Raw genomic sequence first — 13,966 nt, forward strand, 5'->3', positions numbered from 1 at the left:
ATATACCCATGGGACCTGTGAGATGGGAAGTTGTCCCTTCCCATCATGCATTGTTTTTGCTCTTGTTTTGCAGTGAAAAAAGATGCAAAGCCTGGTGAGTATCTTGCAGCACAGCAAAGCACTTTGGGGTCTGGCCATGGGCTGAGAAGCTCTCCCCCCTCACCAAGTCTTGCTTTTTTATTTGGATTCATTGATGTATTTTTTCCAGCTGAGCAAGCTGCAGTGCTGGGTGAGTGTCCCTGAGATTGGGCTCTAGGGCAATGCCAAGGTGATGTGCAGGGGTTTCTGGGCAGCTGGGACAGGGTAGGCCAGGGACTTTCCCTTGTCCAGATGAAATAGGTGAAAGGCTGGGTGTGTCTCTATCAGCATCTGAAGGGATTTGGGTTCTCACAGTGGGATGAGAAGCTGTTCCTTCTCATTTGGCCTTTTTTTTCCCTCTCATTTCCAGGGCAGCAACCTGGAAGACAAGGTGAGTCTCTACCCCAAACCCAAAGAAAATGGGTTCTTGTCATGTAATGAGAATCCGTACTCTCTCAACAAGTGCTTTTGCTTTTTATTTGCAGAGGAACCAGCTCCAAAGCAGGGTGAGCGACCCTTCCCAAAATGAAGGAATTCGGGGATATACCCATGGGACCTGTGAGATGGGAAGTTGTCCCTTCCCATCATGCATTGTTTTTGCTCTTGTTTTGCAGTGAAAAAAGATGCAAAGCCTGGTGAGTATCTTGCAGCACAGCAAAGCACTTTGGGGTCTGGCCATGGGCTGAGAAGCTCTCCCCCCTCACCAAGTCTTGCTTTTTTATTTGGATTCATTGATGTATTTTTTCCAGCTGAGCAAGCTGCAGTGCTGGGTGAGTGTCCCTGAGATTGGGCTCTAGGGCAATGCCAGGGTGATGTGCAGGGGTTTCTGGGCAGCTGGGACAGGGTAGACCAGGGACTTTCCCTTGTCCAGATGAAATAGGTGAAAGGCTGGGTGTGTCTCTATCAGCATCTGAAGGGATTTGGGGTCTCACAGTGGGATGAGAAGCTGTTCCTTCTCATTTGGCCTTTTTTTTCCCTCTCATTTCCAGGGCAGCAATCTGGAAGACAAGGTGAGTCTCTACCCCAAACCCAAAGAAAATGGGTTCTTGTCATGTAATGAGAATCTGTACTCTCTCAACAAGTGTTTTCACTTTTCACTTGTGCTTAATATCCTGCAGCACAACAGAGCATTTTAGATACAGCCATAGTATGAGATGGTCTCCCCTCTCAGAATGACTTGCTTTTTAATTAGTTAACTAATTTATTTATTTATTTATCTATTTATTTTTCCAATTGAGCATGCTGCATTGCTGAGTAGGCGTGCCTAAGCTTGGGCTCCAGGGCAATGCCAAGGCGATGTGCAGGGGTTTCTGGGCAGCTGGGACAGAGTAGACCAGGGACTTTCCCTTGTCCAGATGAAATAGGTGAAAGGCTGGGTGTGTCTCTATCAGCATCTGAAGGGATTTGGGGTCTCACAGTGGGATGAGAAGCTGTTCCTTCTCATTTGGCCTTTTTTTTTCCCTCTCATTTCCAGGGCAGCAATCTGGAAGACAAGGTGAGTCTCTACCCCAAACCCAAAGAAAATGGGTTCTTGTCATGTAATGAGAATCCGTACTCTCTCAACAAGTGCTTTTGCTTTTTATTTTCAGAGGAACCAGCTCCAAAGCAGGGTGAGCGACCCTTCCCAAAATGAAGGAATTCGGGGATATACCCATGGGACCTGTGAGATGGGAAGTTGTCCCTTCCCATCATGCATTGTTTTTGCTCTTGTTTTGCAGTGACAAAAGATGCAAAGCCTGGTGAGTATCTTGCAGCACAGCAAAGCACTTTGGGGTCTGGCCATGGGCTGAGAAGCTCTCCCCCCTCACCAAGTCTTGCTTTTTTATTTGGATTCATTGATGTATTTTTTCCAGCTGAGCAAGCTGCAGTGCTGGGTGAGTGTCCCAGAGATTGGGCTCTAGGGCAATGCCAAGGTGATGTGCAGGGGTTTCTGGGCAGCTGGGACAGGGTAGGCCAGGGACTTTCCCTTGTCCAGATGAAATAGGTGAAAGGCTGGGTGTGTCTCTATCAGCATCTGAAGGGATTTGGGGTCTCACAGTGGGATGAGAAGCTGTTCCTTCTCATTTGGCCTTTTTTTTCCCTCTCATTTCCAGGGCAGCAATCTGGAAGACAAGGTGAGTCTCTACCCCAAACCCAAAGAAAATGGGTTCTTGTCATGTAATGAGAATCCGTACTCTCTCAACAAGTGCTTTTGCTTTTTATTTTCAGAGGAACCAGCTCCAAAGCAGGGTGAGCGACCCTTCCCAAAATGAAGGAATTCGGGGATATACCCATGGGACCTGTGAGATGGGAAGTTGTCCCTTCCCATCATGCATTGTTTTTGCTCTTGTTTTGCAGTGAAAAAAGATGCAAAGCCTGGTGAGTATCTTGCAGCACAGCAAAGCACTTTGGGGTCTGGCCATGGGCTGAGAAGCTCTCCCCCCTCACCAAGTCTTGCTTTTTTATTTGGATTCATTGATGTATTTTTTCCAGCTGAGCAAGCTGCAGTGCTGGGTGAGTGTCCCTGAGATTGGGCTCTAGGGCAATGCCAAGGTGATGTGCAGGGGTTTCTGGGCAGCTGGGACAGGGTAGGCCAGGGACTTTCCCTTGTCCAGATGAAATAGGTGAAAGGCTGGGTGTGTCTCTATCAGCATCTGAAGGGATTTGGGGTCTCACAGTGGGATGAGAAGCTGTTCCTTCTCATTTGGCCTTTTTTTTCCCTCTCATTTCCAGGGCAGCAATCTGGAAGACAAGGTGAGTCTCTACCCCAAACCCAACGAAAATGGGTTCTTGTCATGTAATGAGAATCTGTACTCTCTCAACAAGTGTTTTCACTTTTCACTTGTGCTTAATATCCTGCAGCACAACAGAGCATTTTAGATACAGCCATAGTATGAGATGGTCTCCCCTCTCAGAATGACTTGCTTTTTAATTAGTTAACTAATTTATTTATTTATTTATCTATTTATTTTTCCAATTGAGCATGCTGCATTGCTGAGTAGGCGTGCCTAAGCTTGGGCTCCAGGGCAATGCCAAGGCGATGTGCAGCTGGTAGATTAGACCAGGGATTGTCATTTTCCAGACGAAATATGTGCAAGGTGGGGTATGTCTCCATGAGCATCTGAAGGCATTTAGGATCTTGCAATGGGATGAGAAGCTGTTCCCTCTCATCATGCCTTATTTTGGTCTCATTTTCAGGGCACCAGTCTTCAGGGCAGGGTGAGTCTCTGTCTCCAGACCCAAAGAAAATGGGTTCTTGTCATGTAGTGTGAATCCGTACTCTCTCAACAAGTGCTTTTGCTTTTTATTTTCAGAGGAATCAGCTCCAAAGCAGGGTGAGCGACCCTTCCCAAAATGAAGGAATTCGGGGATATACCCATGGGACCTGTGAGATGGGAAGTTGTCCCTTCCCATCATGCATTGTTTTTGCTCTTGTTTTGCAGTGAAAAAAGATGCAAAGCCTGGTGAGTATCTTGCAGCACAGCAAAGCACTTTGGGGTCTGGCCATGGGCTGAGAAGCTCTCCCCCCTCACCAAGTCTTGCTTTTTTATTTGGATTCATTGATGTATTTTTTTCCAGCTGAGCAAGCTGCAGTGCTGGGTGAGTGTCCCTGAGATTGGGCTCTAGGGCAATGCCAAGGTGATGTGCAGGGGTTTCTGGGCAGCTGGGACAGGGTAGGCCAGGGACTTTCCCTTGTCCAGATGAAATAGGTGAAAGGCTGGGTGTGTCTCTATCAGCATCTGAAGGGATTTGGGGTCTCACAGTGGGATGAGAAGCTGTTCCTTCTCATTTGGCCTTTTTTTTCCCTCTCATTTCCAGGGCAGCAATCTGGAAGACAAGGTGAGTCTCTACCCCAAACCCAAAGAAAATGGGTTCTTGTCATGTAATGAGAATCCGTACTCTCTCAACAAGTGTTTTCACTTTTCACTTGTGCTGAATATCCTGCAGCACAACAGAGCATTTTAGATACAGCCATAGCATGAGACGGTCTCCCCTCTCAGAATGACTTGCTTTTTAATTAGTTAACTAATTTATTTATTTATTTATCTATTTATTTTTCCAACTGAGCATGCTGCATTGCTGAGTAGGCGTGCCTAAGCTTGGGCTCCAGGGCAATGCCAAGGCGATGTGCAGGGGTTTCTGGGCAGCTGGGACAGAGTAGACCAGGGACTTTCCCTTGTCCAGATGAAATAGGTGAAAGGCTGGGTGTGTCTCTATCAGCATCTGAAGGGATTTGGGGTCTCACAGTGGGATGAGAAGCTGTTCCTTCTCATTTGGCCTTTTTTTTCCCTCTCATTTCCAGGGCAGCAATCTGGAAGACAAGGTGAGTCTCTACCCCAAACCCAAAGAAAATGGGTTCTTGTCATGTAATGAGAATCCGTACTCTCTCAACAAGTGCTTTTGCTTTTTATTTTCAGAGGAACCAGCTCCAAAGCAGGGTGAGCGACCCTTCCCAAAATGAAGGAATTCGGGGATATACCCATGGGACCTGTGAGATGGGAAGTTGTCCCTTCCCATCATGCATTGTTTTTGCTCTTGTTTTGCAGTGAAAAAAGATGCAAAGCCTGGTGAGTATCTTGCAGCACAGCAAAGCACTTTGGGGTCTGGCCATGGGCTGAGAAGCTCTCCTCCCTCACCAAGTCTTGCTTTTTTATTTGTATTCATTGATGTATTTTTTCCAGCTGAGCAAGCTGCAGTGCTGGGTGAGTGTCCCTGAGATTGGGCTCTAGGGCAATGCCAAGGTGATGTGCAGGGGTTTCTGGGCAGCTGGGACAGGGTAGGCCAGGGACTTTCCCTTGTCCAGATGAAATAGGTGAAAGGCTGGGTGTGTCTCTATCAGCATCTGAAGGGATTTGGGGTCTCACAGTGGGATGAGAAGCTGTTCCCTCTCATTTGGCCTTTTTTTTTCCCTCTCATTTCCAGGGCAGCAATCTGGAAGACAAGGTGAGTCTCTACCCCAAACCCAAAGAAAATGGGTTCTTGTCATGTAATGAGAATCCGTACTCTCTCAACAAGTGCTTTTGCTTTTTATTTGCAGAGGAACCAGCTCCAAAGCAGGGTGAGCGACCCTTCCCAAAATGAAGGAATTTGGGGATATACCCATGGGATCTGTGAGATGGGAAGTTGTCCCTTCCCACCATGCATTGTTTTTGCTCTTGTTTTGCAGTGAAAAAAGATGCAAAGCCTGGTGAGTATCTTGCAGCACAGCAAAGCACTTTGGGGTCTGGCCATGGGCTGAGAAGCTCTCCCCCCTCAACAAATTTGTATTAATTTATGTCTTTTTTCCAGCTGAGCAAGCTGCAGTGCTGGGTGAGTGTCCCTGAGACTGGGCTCTAGGGCAATGCCAAGGTGATGCGCAGGGGTTTCTGGGCAGCTGGGATAGAGTAGACCAGGGACTTTCCCTTGTCCAGATGAAATGGGTGAAAGGCTGGGTGTGTCTCTATCAGCATCTGAAGGGATTTGGGGTCTCACAGTGGGATGAGAAGCTGTTCCTTCTCATTTGGCCTTTTTTTTCCCTCTCATTTCCAGGGCAGCAATCTGGAAGACAAGGTGAGTCTCTACCCCAAACCCAAAGAAAATGGGTTCTTGTCATGTAATGAGAATCTGTACTCTCTCAACAAGTGTTTTCACTTTTCACTTGTGCTTAATATCCTGCAGCACAACAGAGCATTTTAGATACAGCCATAGTATGAGATGGTCTCCCCTCTCAGAATGACTTGCTTTTTAATTAGTTAACTAATTTATTTATTTATTTATCTATTTATTTTTCCAATTGAGCATGCTGCATTGCTGAGTAGGCGTGCCTAAGCTTGGGCTCCAGGGCAATGCCAAGGCGATGTGCAGCTGGTAGATTAGACCAGGGATTGTCATTTTCCAGACGAAATATGTGCAAGGTGGGGTATGTCTCCATGAGCATCTGAAGGCATTTAGGATCTTGCAATGGGATGAGAAGCTGTTCCCTCTCATCATGCCTTATTTTGGTCTCATTTTCAGGGCACCAGTCTTCAGGGCAGGGTGAGTCTCTGTCTCCAGACCCAAAGAAAATGGGTTCTTGTCATGTAGTGAGAATCCGTACTCTCTCAACAAGTGCTTTTGCTTTTTATTTTCAGAGGAACCAGCTCCAAAGCAGGGTGAGCGACCCTTCCCAAAATGAAGGAATTCGGGGATATACCCATGGGACCTGTGAGATGGGAAGTTGTCCCTTCCCATCATGCATTGTTTTTGCTCTTGTTTTGCAGTGAAAAAAGATGCAAAGCCTGGTGAGTATCTTGCAGCACAGCAAAGCACTTTGGGGTCTGGCCATGGGCTGAGAAGCTCTCCCCCCTCACCAAGTCTTGCTTTTTTATTTGGATTCATTGATGTATTTTTTTCCAGCTGAGCAAGCTGCAGTGCTGGGTGAGTGTCCCTGAGATTGGGCTCTAGGGCAATGCCAAGGTGATGTGCAGGGGTTTCTGGGCAGCTGGGACAGGGTAGGCCAGGGACTTTCCCTTGTCCAGATGAAATAGGTGAAAGGCTGGGTGTGTCTCTATCAGCATCTGAAGGGATTTGGGGTCTCACAGTGGGATGAGAAGCTGTTCCTTCTCATTTGGCCTTTTTTTTCCCTCTCATTTCCAGGGCAGCAATCTGGAAGACAAGGTGAGTCTCTACCCCAAACCCAAAGAAAATGGGTTCTTGTCATGTAATGAGAATCCGTACTCTCTCAACAAGTGTTTTCACTTTTCACTTGTGCTGAATATCCTGCAGCACAACAGAGCATTTTAGATACAGCCATAGCATGAGACGGTCTCCCCTCTCAGAATGACTTGCTTTTTAATTAGTTAACTAATTTATTTATTTATTTATCTATTTATTTTTCCAACTGAGCATGCTGCATTGCTGAGTAGGCGTGCCTAAGCTTGGGCTCCAGGGCAATGCCAAGGCGATGTGCAGGGGTTTCTGGGCAGCTGGGACAGAGTAGACCAGGGACTTTCCCTTGTCCAGATGAAATAGGTGAAAGGCTGGGTGTGTCTCTATCAGCATCTGAAGGGATTTGGGGTCTCACAGTGGGATGAGAAGCTGTTCCTTCTCATTTGGCCTTTTTTTTCCCTCTCATTTCCAGGGCAGCAATCTGGAAGACAAGGTGAGTCTCTACCCCAAACCCAAAGAAAATGGGTTCTTGTCATGTAATGAGAATCCGTACTCTCTCAACAAGTGCTTTTGCTTTTTATTTTCAGAGGAACCAGCTCCAAAGCAGGGTGAGCGACCCTTCCCAAAATGAAGGAATTCGGGGATATACCCATGGGACCTGTGAGATGGGAAGTTGTCCCTTCCCATCATGCATTGTTTTTGCTCTTGTTTTGCAGTGAAAAAAGATGCAAAGCCTGGTGAGTATCTTGCAGCACAGCAAAGCACTTTGGGGTCTGGCCATGGGCTGAGAAGCTCTCCTCCCTCACCAAGTCTTGCTTTTTTATTTATATTCATTGATGTATTTTTTCCAGCTGAGCAAGCTGCAGTGCTGGGTGAGTGTCCCTGAGATTGGGCTCTAGGGCAATGCCAAGGTGATGTGCAGGGGTTTCTGGGCAGCTGGGACAGGGTAGGCCAGGGACTTTCCCTTGTCCAGATGAAATAGGTGAAAGGCTGGGTGTGTCTCTATCAGCATCTGAAGGGATTTGGGGTCTCACAGTGGGATGAGAAGCTGTTCCCTCTCATTTGGCCTTTTTTTTTCCCTCTCATTTCCAGGGCAGCAATCTGGAAGACAAGGTGAGTCTCTACCCCAAACCCAAAGAAAATGGGTTCTTGTCATGTAATGAGAATCCGTACTCTCTCAACAAGTGCTTTTGCTTTTTATTTGCAGAGGAACCAGCTCCAAAGCAGGGTGAGCGACCCTTCCCAAAATGAAGGAATTTGGGGATATACCCATGGGATCTGTGAGATGGGAAGTTGTCCCTTCCCACCATGCATTGTTTTTGCTCTTGTTTTGCAGTGAAAAAAGATGCAAAGCCTGGTGAGTATCTTGCAGCACAGCAAAGCACTTTGGGGTCTGGCCATGGGCTGAGAAGCTCTCCCCCCTCAACAAATTTGTATTAATTTATGTCTTTTTTCCAGCTGAGCAAGCTGCAGTGCTGGGTGAGTGTCCCTGAGACTGGGCTCTAGGGCAATGCCAAGGTGATGCGCAGGGGTTTCTGGGCAGCTGGGATAGAGTAGACCAGGGACTTTCCCTTGTCCAGATGAAATGGGTGAAAGGCTGGGTGTGTCTCTATCAGCATCTGAAGGGATTTGGGGTCTCACAGTGGGATGAGAAGCTGTTCCTTCTCATTTGGCCTTTTTTTTCCCTCTCATTTCCAGGGCAGCAATCTGGAAGACAAGGTGAGTCTCTACCCCAAACCCAACGAAAATGGGTTCTTGTCATGTAATGAGAATCTGTACTCTCTCAACAAGTGTTTTCACTTTTCACTTGTGCTGAATATCCTGCAGCACAACAGAGCATTTTAGGTACAGCCATAGCATGAGATGGTCTCCCCTCTCAGAATGACTTGCTTTTTAATTAGTTAACTAATTTATTTATTTATTTATCTATTTATTTTTCCACCTGAGCATGCTGCATTGCTGAGTGAGCGTGCCTAAGCTTGGGCTCCAGGGCAATGCCAAGGCGATGTGCAGCTGGTAGATTAGACCAGGGATTGTCATTTTCCAGACGAAATAAGTGCAAGGTGGGGTATGTCTCCATGAGCATCTGAAGGCATTTAGGATCTTGCAATGGGATGAGAAGCTGTTCCCTCTCATCATGCCTTTTTTTGGTCTCATTTTCAGGGCACCAGTCTTCAGGGCAGGGTGAGTCTCTGTCTCTAGACCCAAAGAAAATGGGTTCTTGTCATGTAGTGAGAATCCGTACTCTCTCAACAAGTGCTTTTGCTTTTTATTTTCAGAGGAACCAGCTCCAAAGCAGGGTGAGCGACCCTTCCCAAAATGAAGGAATTCGGGGATATACCCATGGGATCTGTGAGATGGGAAGTCGTCTCTTCCCATCATGCATTGTTTTTGCTCTTGTTTTGCAGTGGAAGAAGATGCAAAGCCTGGTGAGTATCTTGCAGCACAGCAAAGCAGTTTGGGGTCTGGCCATGGGCTGAGAAGCTCTCCCCCCTCACCAACTCTTGCTTTTTTATTTGTATTAATTTATGTATTTTTTCCAGCTGAGCAAGCTGCAGAGCTGGGTGAGTGTCCCTGAGATTGGGCTCTAGGGCAATGCCAAGGTGATGTGCAGGGGTTTCTGGGCAGCTGGGACAGAGCAGCCCAGGGTTGGCCCCTCACCCTGCCCACACCCACTGCGCAACACCCATGGGCTGTGACCAACTCTCCCCTCTCCTTCCAGCATTAAGAAATATTCTGATGTCTCATAATAGAGGTAGGTGTATCTTATAAGTTGTCCCCTGCGGTGTTCTCCTGGCCTTGTTGGGGCATGTTCAGGAGCCAAGAGGTGCCCCATCTCCTGCCCCGTGGGGCAGCTCCTGGCCCCGAGCTGGGGAAAGCCTGCCCAGGGCTGAGCTCTGCCCCTGATGGCCTGGCTCCTTCTGTTCCTGCAGTGAAAGTGACCCTGGATCCACACACGGCTCATCCCTTTCTTTTCCTGTCAGAGGACCAGAGGAGTGTGTTTTGGGAAAGTGAATGGCAGAGGTTTCCCTCCACAGAGGAGAGATTTGACATTCGGTGCTGCGTGCTGGGCCGTGAGGAGTTCAGATATGGGAGGCACTGCTGGAGGGTGGTGAATTGGGAGAAGAGGGGAAGGTTTTGTTCGTGGGCTGTGGGGGTGGCCAGAGCATCTCTGAAGAGGAAAGGGAAGATCACAATGTGCCCTGAAGAAGGGGTCTGGGCTGTGAAATACTGTGAGGGGCAGTTCATGTCTCTCACATGGCCTCGCATCCGCTTGCACCTGTCCCCTGTCCCCACGAAGATCTGGGTCTGTCTGGACTGTACCCAGCAGCAGGTGTCTTTTATCAATGCTGACAATGGTGTCGAGATCTTCACTTTCACAGCAGCCTCCTTCAATGGCGAGAGCATCCGCCCCTGGTTCTGGCTGGGGATGAACGCCCAGCTGTTCCTCATGGACAGCATCGTCTAGACCCTGTCCCCAGCCCTGGGGGGCTCCTGCCCATTTCCAGTCAGTCCTGGATAACCTCTCCTTGATCCTGCAGGAGCAGTGCAGAAATGAGGGCCACTGGGGCCAGGGGCTGCCCCAGGTTCCTCCCTGCATGCTGAGACCTGAAGCAGCTGACGTGCGGCTGTCAGACTTCAGGCACCTGTTTGCTTCTTGTTTGCAATTTGGCTTTGTGCATGAAAACATGAGTCATAAAGCAGGGATTTAGATGTAAAAGAATTGGTAATACTCCTTGTAATTAAATAAATAACTGCTGAACATGGAAATTCCCAGCATGGAAATGTTTTAAATCATTATGTTGGAAACTCCTTACCTCAAAGGGAAAGGGCAACTTGACCTGTCATGGCGGAACAACCCAGTGCGAGCTGTATTTCAGCCAGAGGGTGGCTACTGTAGGGGGCAGTGAGGATGCACTGGTGGTATGACGCTTCAGAACTGGGAAGCTATGGGACCTGCATGCTCCAGGATCGGGATGCTCTGGGACTGCAGTGCTCCAAGAGTTGTATACTTCAGAACTGGGATGCTCAGGGGTTGAAATGCTCCAGGGCACAAACTCTGCTGCCACCTACGGGTCTTACCCTACCTCTGGGCTCGAGCATGCAAAACAGGGGCTGAAGCAGCTCTCCACGCTCTTCTCCCCTCTGCTTGCACCAGGGGGGAGAAGGTGATGTTGCCTTGCACATCACCTGGGCAAGGTCCCTTTGCATTTTTCTCCCTTGCTGTCCATATCCATCATTCTGCCTTCTTGTCCAGCTGACATTATTCTTGGGACTTTGCATGGGAAGGGTGGAAAAGCAAAGAGACAAGGATTCTTGAGCACACCAAAAGTGGAATCTGAGCAGGCCAGTGAAGTGCAGGAGCAAATGCGTAAAGCAGGACAAAGGCTTTGAAAAAGTGTAATTTGTTTGGAAAGGAGTCTTTTTATGGTGTGGAAACTTTCCAGGTGCAATGTGGCAGAAGTGCAAGGAATCTGTTCCATGAGAGTCCCTATGGCTACCTGACCTGCAGCCCTCCATACTGGCAGCTCCAGGGGCTTGGTGTGATGGCTTTAAGAGAAATGGCACACAGGGTGGAGTGTGGTGGAGACACCATGACCAGGCTCTGTGGTATCACCGCAGGGATGGGGAACTGAATAGTACTTTGGGACTGATAAACTTGCATAGCTGGTCCTGACCCGAACTGATAAACTGCATAGCCCTGTGCTGGAAGTTTTTCTGTCAAGATCATGTCCTCTGTATGAAATTTGGTCATAATAAGCCCATTATAATGCCAAAAGGCACCGCCATCCCAAAGGCTCCAAGGTGTGACCACCCCTCACTGTGCACGTACTCTGAATTTCTCTAAGCCTAAACCTTTAAGAAGAAATTTCCATATTAATCATAATGAAGGTACCAATGGCTAGAGCCACTCAAGCTCCACCTAAAACTAAGAAAAAGTTAAAAAAAAAAAAGAGTTTAAAAATGGCTCAACAGAGGAACAATGGGAGGGGAGATACCATTTCCCCTGCTTGCCCAGAGGCAAAGCTGCTAGCAGGAGGAGCACAGAAGTGGGCGAAGGCTGGGGAAGTTGAGTGCTGCCTTGTGCTTTCTGCAGCTCTACTGGGTGCGGTTAGGGACGTCTATTTTGGTGGGGCTCCCTTGGAGAAGAACCCCCGGGGGCCACCTGCTGTATCCCCCATGATAAGCGCAGGCTCTGCACCCTGCCAAAGGCGCTGCTGGCTGTGGCTCCTTGTGCCTGGGCCCAAGGGGACTCCTTCCTCATCCGCCTGCAGTGCCTGCAGCCCCTCGGTCCCCTCTCTCTTCTGCTCCAGCTTCTGCCCTTAGCTCCTGCTCCCGCTGCAGCACAGATGGGGCTCCCCTGGGGCTGTGGCTGTCCCAGCCTCACCGGCCATGCCAGAGGCCTCCTGACTTCCCTCGTCACTCTGCTCCTCCTCCGGCTGGGCTCAGGTAGGATCCTGTAGGGATGCTGGGGGCTCTGTCCCCTGTGCATGCAGACTTGCTGCTGTGGGGCAGGGGAGTGGCTGTGGGGAAGGGGGGACCCGAGCCCACAGCTCGGACCCTGCTGGGTTTCACTTTCCCTTTGGTTCTTTCACACAATATGGGTGCTGCCTTGGCTACCCTTTCTGGCTCTTCATCGCCTGCCCGAACGCTTCAGAGAGGGCTCTCACTCCCAGCACACCTCCTTCTCCTGCACGTCCTCCCTCTCCCTCTCCTGTTTACCCGGTGGTTTCTCATGGGAGACAGGGGACGCAGCATGCACCAACTCACACACAGCTCACCCTTTGTCACTCACTGACCCCAAATTTACAATGGCAAAATCTCACCACCTCTCTGTGCCCTTCTCCATTGCCCAGCCCAGCTCAGAGTGGTGGGACCAGACTATCCTCTCACCGCCACCATGGGGCAGGATGTCATGCTGCCCTGCCACTTGTCCCCTCGTCAGGATGCTCACAGCTTGGAGGTCAGGTGGATCCGGGACAATATCTCTGAGACAGTGCACCACTACCGCAATGGACAGGACCTGTACGGGGAGCAGATGGGGGCATATGCCGGGAGGACAGAGCTGGTCAGAGATGGTCTCTCTGCTGGAAGCCTGAACTTGCGAATCACGGGGCTGAGACCCTCAGATGATGGCCGGTACATCTGCATAGTGAAAGATGCTGATGTTTATGACAAAGCAACAGTGGATCTGGAGATGTCAGGTTAGCGGTTCAAGTGATGCTTCAAGGAGATGGTGCAGGTGTACCTGGATTTGTGTATCGGCTCAGTCGTCTGTCCCATCCACACGGTCATTGACAAGGCCTTTCAAGGTCTTGGGTCTGATGGGGCTTCTAATATTTAGTATGTCAGAGCGTGTCCAGGAACGAGCTTATGCATGCCTTGTAGGCTATTCATTGAGAAACAATGAGATGGTTTTATTCAGTCTCAGTGGCCTCTTTGAACTCCATCCCCATGATGTTCTGAGGGCACTGGGCACAGGCTGCTGAGCAGCTCCTTCCATGGAGCTTCCATGCCAACCATGGGAAACATGAAAAAGCCTGGAGCAGGGAAGAGTCCTTTGACCTCTGCTTTTTTTTTATTTTTTTTTTTTTATTTTTTATCCTGGGGGGGACCTGAGACATTGTCTGGAAGTCTTGGGGCTTCTTGAACCAGCATGGCTTGGTGCAGAGAAGCTGCCTGGAGGTGATGAAGCTTGGCACCTGGGTTTTCTAAATGATTTGGGGCTCCTGGCATTGTGCAGCCCTGCTCTCTGGTACCGGCAAAGGTCAGGGTCTTTTTTGGGTGAGAATGGGTTCGTGGATTCCCCAGTCCCAGGGCCTCTGGTGTTGTGGCTGGGCTGAGCTGGACTGTGTTTGGCATGGGAGCAGTCTTTGCCTTGGAACTCAATCCCTCCCCAAGTCAAGCCCCAGCCACGCGCTCTTCCCACAGCCACAGGCGCTGACCCCCACCTCTCCCTGGGGGGCTACGAGGCCGGAGGCGTCCGGGTGCTGTGTCGATCGGCCGGCTGGTACCCGCTGCCGCAGCTGCTGTGGAGGGATGCTCGCGGGCAGCACTTGCCCTTGGTCTCCCAGACACATTCCCAGGACCAGGAGGGGCTCTTTGAAATTGAAGGCACCGTCATCGTGACCGGTAGCATGGAGGGGCCCTTGTCCTGCGTGGTCAGGAACAGCCGTCTCCAGCAGGAGTGGAAATTTTCCCTACACATTGCAGGTACAAATGGCACAGCCAGGGAGAGGTGTCCCTGGCCCCTGCACTTGACCTGAGCCGGGAGAAGTCT

At 49.5% G+C, this 13,966-nt stretch overlaps 2 protein-coding genes across 4 annotated transcripts in view; both read left to right on the forward strand.

The window, feature by feature from the left end:
* LOC137846247 (butyrophilin subfamily 3 member A2-like) overlaps positions 1-13,966 on the forward strand; it is a 137,244-nt gene that overhangs the window by 93,190 nt on the left and 30,088 nt on the right. The window contains exon 3 of one of the 3 annotated variants that reach the window (XM_068664091.1): positions 13,618-13,899. The exons of the other annotated variants lie outside the window; for them this stretch is intronic. Within the exon in view, the coding sequence (XP_068520192.1) occupies positions 13,618-13,899 (282 nt within the window). The remainder of the gene's footprint in view (positions 1-13,617; positions 13,900-13,966) is intronic. 3 annotated transcript variants of the gene reach the window in all.
* On the forward strand, positions 1,782-10,455 carry LOC137846315 (butyrophilin subfamily 1 member A1-like). The gene is made up of 4 exons (XM_068664273.1): positions 1,782-1,817; positions 9,228-9,248; positions 9,407-9,439; positions 9,618-10,455. Exons 3-4 carry the CDS (start codon positions 9,424-9,426, stop codon positions 10,151-10,153), a joined length of 552 nt encoding a protein of 183 aa, XP_068520374.1. The 5' UTR covers positions 1,782-1,817; positions 9,228-9,248; positions 9,407-9,423; the 3' UTR covers positions 10,154-10,455.

Source organism: Anas acuta, chromosome 31 (assembly GCF_963932015.1).
Source record: "Anas acuta chromosome 31, bAnaAcu1.1, whole genome shotgun sequence".
NCBI lineage: Eukaryota > Metazoa > Chordata > Aves > Anseriformes > Anatidae > Anas > Anas acuta.